The sequence below is a fragment of the Lucilia sericata genome, unplaced genomic scaffold (genome assembly GCF_015586225.1).
Source record: "Lucilia sericata isolate MDLA Ls3-8-SP2 unplaced genomic scaffold, ASM1558622v1 Contig000704F_arrow, whole genome shotgun sequence".
Lineage (NCBI taxonomy): Eukaryota > Metazoa > Arthropoda > Insecta > Diptera > Calliphoridae > Lucilia > Lucilia sericata.
Genome location: NW_023994707.1, coordinates 2,158 through 13,831, shown reverse-complemented (window position 1 = coordinate 13,831; position 11,674 = coordinate 2,158). Strand labels below are relative to the sequence as shown.

At 30.8% G+C, this 11,674-nt stretch overlaps 1 protein-coding gene across 1 annotated transcript; it reads left to right on the top strand.

The window, feature by feature from the left end:
• Nucleotides 1-1,812: 1,812 nt before the first annotated feature.
• Nucleotides 1,813-2,756, top strand: LOC119607537 (jerky protein homolog-like; the record flags this gene model as incomplete). Its single annotated transcript, XM_037961497.1, has 2 exons — nucleotides 1,813-2,205; nucleotides 2,265-2,756. Coding segments are annotated over exons 1-2 (885 nt in total), but the record flags the coding sequence as incomplete, so codon positions are not given.
• Between the last annotated feature and the right edge of the window lie 8,918 nt (nucleotides 2,757-11,674).

Sequence of the window (11,674 nt, the reverse complement as noted above, 5' to 3'; positions counted from 1 at the left end):
TTGGGCAACTTTATATTTCGGCAAGATAATAAGCTTAAGCACTTGATAAAGTTAAAAAATAACATTACTGTAGGAAAAATCACTGAAAATTGAAATAAGTTGCTCAGAGCACCGCCCTAAATCCAATAGATTAATTTTGGACCAAAATTTATCAAAAAATTCCGATGAAATAGTGATCAAAAACGTATTTCTTTTGAAAATTATCATATGGGGATAGCAAGGGGAAGGGAAAGCGATTGCGAATAATAATGGAGAACAAAATTACCAAAATGGCTTAAATAGATACAGATATTAAAATCAGAACCAAAATAGATAAAAAATTTTGATATACAAGAAATTTAAATAACGATATATAAAATTTACACTTTATTTTGTCCGACAAAAAAGTGAATTTATTTTAATTTTAGATGTTATGCAGAAAAATTTTAAGTAGAATAATTTAGTTTTATTGTTATTTTTGTAGCATTGTATATAAACTAAATGATTTTGAAAAAAATTCCATATTCAATAATCATTTAACCGATTTTTCACTGAAAGAATATACATGAGTACTTTTGCACTTTATTTTGTCCGATAGTGTACATATAAAATACATATACCTATATGGAATTTTATTTCACAAAATTGCAAAACTTTAAATGCCTACACATTAAAAACGCTAGTTAACTTTTTTAAACCCTTTGGGGATTTTAGTCTACTGATGGTCTACTTTCATTTCCGGTATAATTTTATGGATACCGTTATTATTAGTTCCCCTGCAGAAAACTGATGTCTATTTATTTTAACGAACTACTACCATAACTTGTCTCAGCAAAAACTTGGTAATGGGTTGTACTTCCATAACCACTTACTTTTCAATGATTACTTCTGATCGTCTGCATTACTTAGAAGTACTCTAGTAATGACTTTCTCATAATCTGATATAGAAGTACTTTATTTAAGGCTTTGTCATTTTCTTTGCACATTTTAATTAATTGCTTGTAAAGAATTGTGTTTTACAAAGAAGAAAACAAAATTAAATTTGTATGTGAAAACCATTATTTGGTGCAATGACTAGAACAGTTGACTAAGGAACCCTGGTTCCTATTCTAGCTGGCTCTTTTTATTATTAAAATATAAAACAAATTACTAAGCAACTTCTTTGTAAGAGAAATTGCAAATACTCCTTTAACTCCCTATTTGTAAGCGAGTGTGCAAGTACTTGCCTCCAATGACATCACAGTGTTAAAATAATGACTTAAAATGCTAATAAAGAAGTACAGTGAACTCGCGGTATTGTGAACATCCAATATAATGAACTATCCACAAATGTGAACACTCAGTTTTTTATATGGGCGCTCTAAATAGTGAACAAACAAAGTTTAATGGCTCTAAATAGTGAAACAATTTTTTTTAATTTTTGGGAATTTTTTAATTTGTAGAAGCATTTATTTTTGATGTTGGGAATCCCCGGTAGGTTCGTGAATTTTGGAATATTTAAAAAAAGGATAGGGTGTTACAGTGTTAAGTAAAAAGTTGCAAAATCAACGATATGTTCAATAAAAAGACAATATTTTAAAATGTGTGAACAATACGTTTTATGGACCCGGAAAACGCAAAACATTACGATCTTCAGAGCTTCCAAAAATGGAAAAATCGCTCTATAAGTTGTTTATTTGCATGCGGAATAAAAACTTCACTGTAAGTGGGTTGATGTTAAAAGAGAAAGCCAAACAAATTCACAAAAACATAAGTGAAAGAGGAAATGACTTCAATGCTAGCGATGGGTGGCTACAAAAATTTAAAAAGTGATACGGAATTCGGCTCCTTCAGATGAGCGGTGAAAAACTTTCTGCACAATCTCAGTTCGTAAATCCTTTTAAAATTAAATTGAAAGCAAAGATAGAAGATTTGGGTTTATCCAATGATCAGTTGTATAATGCCGATGAGTCTGGTCTATATTGGAAACTTCTCCCACAAAAGACATATGTAACGTCATTGGAGAAAAGCGCTCCAGGTGCAAAAATGGAAAAGCAAAGGATAACATTTTTATGCTGCGCAAATGCGTCAGGATCTCATAAAATAAAACTTTTAGTAATAGGAAAATCGAAAAATTCTCGCAGTTTTAAAAATTTTATCTGTCCCGTAAACTATAGAAATTCAAAGTCTGCTTGGATGACTTCTTCCATTTTTAAAGAATGGTTTCACAACTGTTTTGTGCCAGAGGTAAGTAAACATGTAAAAATAGTTCAATTGGGATTCTTAGTGTTTTATTTTTCATTAAGGTGACAGATTTTTTAAAGAAGAAAGGATTACCAGTAAAAGCTTTACTCCTAATAGATAATGCCCCATCCCATCCAACAGAATCCGACCTTAAATCCGAGGATGGTTCCATAGAAGCTATGTTCATGCCTCCAAATGTAACGGCTCTGATCCAGCTAATGGATCAAAATGCAATTAGAATCACCAAACTTCATTATAGGAACAGTCTTCTGGCAACAATTATTGCAAACGAGGAGGATTTGCTTGAATCGATGAAAAAAATCACACTTAAAGAAGGAGTTTCTATTCTAGAGGCATCCTGGAACCGAGTTGGTAAAGAAGCTTTATCTAACTGTTGGAAAAATATTTTGAATATGGTAAATGATGAAGACGATCCTGAATTTAATGTTCCTTTGAGCGTTTTAAAAGAAAAGTGGCAATCAGAGGTTAGATCTTTAGAAAATACTGCTGCAGATCTTCTACAGACATTGTGTCCTCAGGAAGTATTTACTGCTGTAAACATTAGAGATTGGATCAAAATTTTATGAAAATGATTTAATAGAAGGGTCCGACGATGATGACGACTGTTTTATTGAAGCGCCTGAAAACAACATTAGTTAGTTTGAAAGGTGGATGTATATACATCAAATCCGAAGAAATACACCTAGGCCTCTATCGGGCCTGTTGTGCGCTCCTTAACCAGTGCCTCAGGTGGGAATCGAACCCAACACCTCCGGTCTACCAGACTAGAACACTAACCACTAACCTACCGGATGCCATTAACCTACCGGAGGTCACCTAACTAACTATGTACATACTACGTATGTACTCTTTATAAAATGGATTTTGAAAAACTTTTTATGTTCCAAATAAATTACAAAAAGTTTTTTTAGTAATCTTTGCATTTTCATTCCTAGCAGAAATGATTTTTAGAAAGAATAACTTAGTAATATATGTAAAAAAATTACAATCGAAAATGTGAACAAATTCGAAAATATGAACTACCCCGACATTAATTAGTTCACATTATCGAGAGTTCACTGTAGTGAAAAGTGGTTTTATTAGCTTTTTAACTCATTACTTTTCAATGCAAGTTTTTCCTGGGGTATTAAAGGGAAGTGTAATTTAGATAACAAATAGTTAAATTTTAAATGTATTTAATTAATGTAAATTAATTTTACGTAGTATATTTAATTAAAATGTAAATTATTAATACAGTAAGGAATACAAAAGAATATTACTACTTGACATTAAGCTAGTTGAAAAGTCATGCAGAGTCGGACAATTGACTACTGTGTAGATCCCCATGTTAAAATAGTCAGTTGGCTCCATTAAAAATAATCCAAGAATCAACCATAACTAGTTGATGAAAAAGTCGGCTTTTAATGCATTTAAAGTTAGTTGAGTTGCTGGCAGGGTAATTATGTATGAACATACATACATATATGTATGTTTGTTCATACCTATTTATACCCATAGTAGTGTGGGTATTACAAAATTGGTGGGCAAAAGCTATCTCATATTAGGGTACATTGGGTCGAAAATGGCTCTTAATTCAGGGGAGGGTAATATTAATTTTTTATTAATAATATATTTGTTTTTTTAATTTTTATGTTAAAAAATAATTTTTGGAATTATACATTTTTTAAGGCTATTCTAATGTCCATCCGTCTTTTCGGGATTTAATTTTATTTATTAATAAATTTTTATAGGCACATAGGTTTATATACATAGGTCAAATAAAGGTGATATTTCAATATGAACTAAATTCAATAAATCTTATGTCTGGAAAATTTTCAAAAATCGCAAAATTGGTATTTTATGTATATGAGCGGTATTCGATGCGTTTTTGATTGTAAAAGTTTACTCTTGCAAATGTTTTGTTTACGATTGTGTTTGTTAAAAATTTACCAGCTACCGAAAAAACACGTTCGTTTTCTACAGAACACAGTGGTATAGGAAAAAAAAAAGAGGGAAATAATTCGGTAACTTCTAAACGGTTAATCCGATTTTAATGAAATTTGGTATGCACAAAAAGGAGGTGTTGTCGAGTTTAGGTTTTGAATTTGGACCTTATAGGCCAACCAGGGGCCCGGCGGGGGGTCCTCAAATTAGGACACCTCGGCTATGTTAAATTTTTAAAACGATCTTATTTCTTCATTTGAGTTCCGATTTAAAAAAAATTTCGTATATAGAATCTTCTCATCGAGCACTATAAAAAATGTCGTCGTAGCAGTAAATTATCTCTTATAGTTTAGGAGATATTCGCATTTGAAAATTAAAATTTTAAAATTTTTACCGTCCTTACTTTAGTTTTTTGATAATAGCGGGTCCAAATATTCCCGATTTTCGCCATTTTTTTTTATTCGCTTAACAACAAGTCTATATATCAAGCAGTGAAAGAATTATGTAAAAATCATGACTGAGTCCAAAGTTATAGGCATTTTAATTTAAAAAATTAAAAAAAGGCGATTTTTTGCCATTTTTTGGGGAAAAAAGTATCTTTTTCTTTTTAAGTTATCTAAAAAGTTTCTAAGAAGATGTATATAGAATTTATACTTTTTGAAAAGCTGACTTTACATAAAATACGATAAATGAAACAAAACCTAAAAATTTTTGATACCGAGGGGACCAGATCCATCCAAAAAAACCCTATTTTTTATATAAAATTCAATTTTGAGCAAAAATTCTCAAATCGCATAGTCGATATCAAATTATAGTGACCTGTTTTATATGACCCAATATGTTCTTAATCATTTTGTAACGGGTTTCGATAACCCCGCCCCTGGTATGGATATAATAGGCAAAAAACCAAAAAATCCCATTTTTGGGATTTTTTAAAACTTTTTTGGGAATTCCGGGATTTCTAATAAGAAAATTCGAAATTTTTATTTAATTTTGGATTTTGAGTAAAAAAATCTACCTAACTGTAAAATTTCATCAAAAAATATTCATAAATAAAATTTTTATTGCAATTTGAAAAATTTGTATCTTCGCAAAAACTGAATAAAAAACATTTTTTAATTTTTTTTAAAAAAGTATTCCGCGAATTTTTTAATTTTCAAAAATTATATACAGTTTTGAAAAATAGACAAAATTACCTTTCCATTGATATATAACATGCCTACCTAATGTTTTTTAAGTGACAAATTAATTAGGGAAAACTCAACATCTTTTAGAGAATTTACCTAGTACTATTATTTTCATCCATACATTTGTTAGGCATGTTTTACTACCTAAATTTTTATGAATTTTTACAGCCACTTTTTACGATTAATCTTTTATTCTTTATCCCTAAAAAAAATTAACAAGTATTTATTTTATATAAAAATAGTCTTTATTTATTTTTTTTTATAAATTAATATAATTTTGTAAAATAATCGGTATCACAGTAGTCCATATCTAAAAGATAAAGTAAATCTTTAAATTCATGAATATTTTCAAATGCTAACGTTTTGTAGCAAATCCAACGTTTCCTTATAGTAGATAAAACAGGATCAGAAGATAGAATCAGATTATTAAAAATATCTTCATTTTGAGACTGCCTAGAACACTTCCTTGAGCTAAACTGATGAATATGCTTAAAGTCTCTATTCCTCGATTCTTGGGGTTCTTCTGTAAGCTCTCCTAAAGGCAGAATATTATGTTCTATGATGACCTTTCCATGACATAATATCTTGTGAACTGTAGGTGTCATTTCTTTCCAGGGATATAATTCCAAAAGTAATTTAGAAACTTTTGTAGAATACTCTCCAAATTTTGTTGCGTTCACTTTATGCTTGCTATTTATCGCCATTAGAATAATATTGACCTTTTGCAGTAAATCCATACTAATTCCGGTTATTTCGGAAGTAGTTTCAAAATGTTTAAAAAAACGTCTAGCGGTATTACCATCGTTTGTGCTTCCATATCCTGTGAGTGGTTTATCAATATTTAATCCCATCCGCTTTTTAAATTCCTCTTGAATTCTTCGTTTCTCACTGGCTCTCATTTCCATTAACTCCTTATTGTTATTTGCACTTTTGTTTGCATTTTCCGGTATGCTTCTGTACTTTAAATCATATGCTAAATGTAGAAAATGTTCCAGAAATCGTATGCGAGCATGTAGGGGGGATATTCCAAATTGTAATGTTTCCTCATTTATTGATCTTTGCTTGGAAATATTCGAAAATTCTGATTTTTTATCACCACATATGTAGCAGTACCAAGTAGATGATGTTCCTGTAATGGCATTTCCAACTTTCCCATCAATCATTGTAAGTTTTAAATCATAGGACATGTTAAACGAATAATTTTCTATTTCGATTGTTATAGGTTCCAAGTTTTTAATTTCTGCTTCAATACGATTTATCAAATCTTGCGTTGTTGTTTTGGATTCCTTTATATACTCAAAGCTTATTGGCCTACAAAAAGCTTTGGATCCTGGAGTCGAATTCTTCCAAATATCATCGAAACTGGTTGATGGAGAATCGCTGTCAGCATACTTTCGAATTCTTAATGGAACTAGCGATGCCATAAATACACTTTTATACTCGGAAGATGATTCAATTGTGTTGATTTGTTTATATTCCGAGAGTGCTGATAATCCATCACATCCCCACTTACAAATGAGTTGAAGATCACAAGAATTTATTTTTTTTAGTTGGTCTGAAGAAAAGTCAGAAGCAATCCTTAAAGCAGTATTTTCGAGTAGAGCGCCGAGTCCAATAACAGCCTTCCGATCAGTTATTTCAATAGGAGGTGGTATAATGCTTTTCTTCTTTTCATTTATTTTGTCATATGATGGTAAAACATCCACTCCTTTTTCAGATAGCGCCTTTCTTAACGTTATGTAGTTATCACGACTTAATTCCAGCTGCAACATAAGCGCAATAGCTTCTTCCTCAGTGAACGTTGTATCAGATGATGGTGTGGGTATACTCTTTACAATTCTTTTCAGTCGTCTTGGTGATGCGGTTGGAAGAATATTTGCAATTTTTATGGCATCCAAAGGCTGTTTTTCTTTTCTTAACATTGCTTTAAAAGTGTCCGAAACTTCTTCGTTAGATAAGGTTTCTAGTGAAGTTGATAACCTTTTCCTCTTAGATTTTGAGCTCAAATCCTCATACTGCTTACAGGGAGCACCAACAGTTGATACGCAAATAGCAACTTCTACACATTCATCCAGCCAATTAGAAAATTTCGATCGAAATTTAGCAATGGAATACCGAACACTCTTCAGTTTTATATCAACTGATTTTATAAAATTTTCAATTTTACATATATCAGTTTTATCCACTTTATTTTTATGTGCAGTTTCAATATATTTCAATAAGAAGTTCACTTTATCTTGAAAAGGAGCTGAAGAGTGTTCAAATAAAATGGAGCACAAATCATTTTTTTTTAGTACGATCGCCATGGTTAGAAAATTACAAATAATTACAAACAGATATAAACCTGTCTTATATATTAATTACAGGTACTTAAATTAAATTATTTTTTAAAGGGTTATGATATTCTACCTAATATGTCTAACGTATCCTTATGTAATGAATTTTTCCTCAATAGGTCACTTTAATAAGCTACCTATTAAAGTGACCTATAGGGGTAAAAATCATTACAGTTTAAAAAATAATACCTGAAAATTTTTTAATATATGTAACAAATTTAAGAGTTAACGTTATGGATGAAAATAATAGTGCTAGGTAAATTTTCTAAAAGATGTTGAGTTTTCCCTAATTAGTTTGTCACTTAAAAAACATTAGGTAGGCATGTTATATATCAATGGAAAGGTAATTTTGTCTATTTTTCAAAACTGTATATAATTTTTGAAAATTAAAAAATTCGCGGAATACTTTTTTTAAAAAAATTAAAAAATGTTTTTTATTCAGTTTTTGCGAAGATACAAATTTTTCAAATTGCAATAAAAATTTTATTTATGAATATTTTTTGATGAAATTTTACAGTTAGGTAGATTTTTTTACTCAAAATCTAAAATTAAATAAAAAGTTCGAATTTTCTTATTAGAAATCCCGGAATTCCCAAAAAAGTTTTAAAAAATCCCAAAAATGGGATTTTTTGGTTTTTTGCCTATTATATCCATACCAGGGGCGGGGTTATCGAAACCCGTTACAAAATGATTAAGAACATATTGGGTCATATAAAACAGGTCACTATAATTTGATATCGACTATGCGATTTGAGAATTTATGCTCAAAATTGAATTTTCTATAAAAAAATAGGGTTTTTTGGATGGACCTGGTCCCCTCGGTATCAAAAATTTTTAGGTTTTGTTTCATTTATCGTATTTTATGTAAAGTCAGCTTTTCAAAAAGTATAAATTCTATATACATCTTCTTAGAAACTTTTTAGATAACTTAAAAAGAAAAAGATACTTTTTTCCCAAAAAAATGGCAAAAAATCGCCTTTTTTTAATTTTTTAAATTAAAATGCCTATAACTTTGGACTCAGTCATGATTTTTACATAATTCTTTCACTGCTTGATATATAAACTTGTTGTTAAGCGAATAAAAAAAGAAATGGCGAAAATCGGGAATATTTGGACCCGCTATTATCAAAAAACTAAAGTAAGAACGGTAAAAATTTTAAAATTTTAATTTTCAAATGCGAATATCTCCTAAACTATAAGAGATAATTTACTGCTATGACGACATTTTTTATAGTGCTCGATGAGGAGATTCTATATACGAAATTTTTTTTAAATCGGAACTCAAATGAAGAAATAGGATCGTTTTAAAAATTTAACATAGCCGAGGTGTCCTAATTTGAGGACCCCCCGCCGGGCCCCTGGTTGGCCTATAAGGTCCAAATTCAAAACCTAAACTCGACAACACCTCCTCTTTGTGCATACCAAATTTCATTAAAATCGGATTAACCGTTTAGAAGTTACCGAATTATTTCCCTCTTTTTTTTTTTCCTATACCACTGTGCATAGGTAAATTACTTAATTGATTCACTGTATTTATTTTGTGCTAAGAAAAATTGATGTATTTTAATAATGTTTTATAGCCAGTGCAAGTGTTCTTGGTGTACACCATCTACCCCAATAATAATCCCGGTTTCATTAGAATCAAGTATTTTTAAAACGGCCATATATAATGTGCAATTCATTCTATATTCCATGAATGGTTGAAAGAGTCACGGAATCCATCGGAGATCAACCTAAAAAATGAAAAAGGGGTGGCTTTAACTTCTTGTTCCGTTCATATGGGACAAGATTCGAGCTTCATCGTATCAGTTCGCCAGATACCTCATTTGTGTATATTGCAGGGTCCTGGTACCCAACACAGCCTTACTGTAAACGGTCTCATAATAATACTTAGATCTTTTCTTCATTCTACGACTATGCAAGAATACAGCTATGACATATTAATGCTTTAAGTGCAGCATGACTATCAACCTAAAATCTTACCAGAGACCGGCGAACAATGTGATTCCCTATTAGTTCCGTCACTTTCAAGATCGCTAAATCACCACTTGGAAGACACAACCCATCAGGGAGTCAAGGAACATTTTACACCGTTTGTAACACATTGAAATATTGGTCTAATATCCATAAAAGCATATGCTGGGATCTTTTTACAGTCTAAGATTGAGTTTGTTATTGAAAATGGACAATATCGCTATACGATAAACTCATCAGGGAGCCAAGGAACTTTTACACCGAAATATTGGTCTAAAATCCATAAAAGTATAGACTAGGATCTTAGCCAATATTTGCCAAAATATTTTTAGTTGATGGAGTTTATTATTGAGCTTCAATATTCCAGTATAGCGAAGAAAAACGACAAAAACAAGTTTTATAGGAACTAAAATCTTTTTGACAAATTTTATGAGGATCAGGAAATTATTTTACAAGATTTATGTGATCCAAAACCTTTCTGGGTTGGTTCAAAATTGATCCTACCCCCATATAAGTTCCCCTTCAGAAAAAGATATTAACTCCAATAATTGTAATAAAAATACCAATATAGCAAAGAAATTCCACATAAACAAGGAGTCAACATCGTTTTGTCAAATTTAAGGGGATCGGTCCATAATTTAACCTATCCCCGATATAAGGTCCACCTCGGGAAATTACTACCACTCATAACTGGCTTAAAAAAATAGCTATAAAATTCGACAACAACTTTTATATGAAACAAAATTTATCTGTTGAATTTTGTAAGGGTCGGTCCACAGTTGACCCAACCTAAAATCTCAAACAGATTATGCCATCCGATTTCTACACTTCCAACTTAAAGTTCTATATATGTTTTTATCGTGCACAAGATCTTCCGATAGCAGTTATATATAATTTTCTATATACGGATATAGTCAAATTTTTTGTAAAAAAAGTTTGTTGCTGTAGTACACACCCTAGAACGATGAAATCCACAAAACAAATTATGCCATCCGATTTGTATATTTCCAACTTAAAGTTCTATATAGGTTTTTATCGTGCACAAGATCGTCCGATAGCAGTTATATATCATTTTATATACACGGCTATAGTAACATTTTTTGTAAAAAAAAAGTTTGTTGTTGTAGTACACACCCTAGAACGATGAAATCCGGAAAAAAATGTATGCCATCCGATTTCCACACTTCCAACTTAAAGTTCTATATAGGTTTTTGTCGTGCACAAGATCGTCCGATAGCACTTATATATCATTTTGTATATACGGCCATAATAACATTTTTGTAAAAAAAAAGTTTGTTGTTGTAGTACACACCCTAGAACGATGAAATCCGGAAAAAATGTATGCCATCCGATTTCCACACTTCCAACTTAAAGTTCTATATAGGTTTTTATCGTGCACAAGATCGTCCGATAGCAGTTATATATCATTTTATATATACGGCCATATTAACATTTTTTGTAAAAAAAAAGTTTGTTGTTGCAGTACAAACCCTAGAACGATGAAATCTGGAAAAAAATTTTCTTCATCTGATTTCTACACTTCCAACTTAAAGTTCTATGTAGGTTTTTATCGTGCACAAGATCGTCCGATAGCAGATATATATCAATATATATACTTCCATAATAACATTTTTTGTAAAAAAAAGTTTGTTGTTGTAGTACACACCCTAGAACGAATGAAATCCGGAAAAAAATGTATGTCATCCGATTTCTACACTTCCAACTTAAAGTTCTATATAGGTCTTTATCGTGCACAAGATCGTCCGATAGCAGTTATATATCAATTTATATATACTTCCATAATAACATTTTTTGTAAAAAAAAAGTTTGTTGTTGAAGTACACACCCTAGAACGATGAAATCCGGAAAAAAATGTTTGTCATCTGATTTCTACACTTCCAACTTAAAGTTCTATGTAGGCTTTTATCGTGCACAAGATCGTCCGATAGCAGTTATATATCAATTTATATATACTTCCATAATAACATTTTTTGTAAAAAAAAGTTTGTTGTTGTAGTACACACCCTAGAA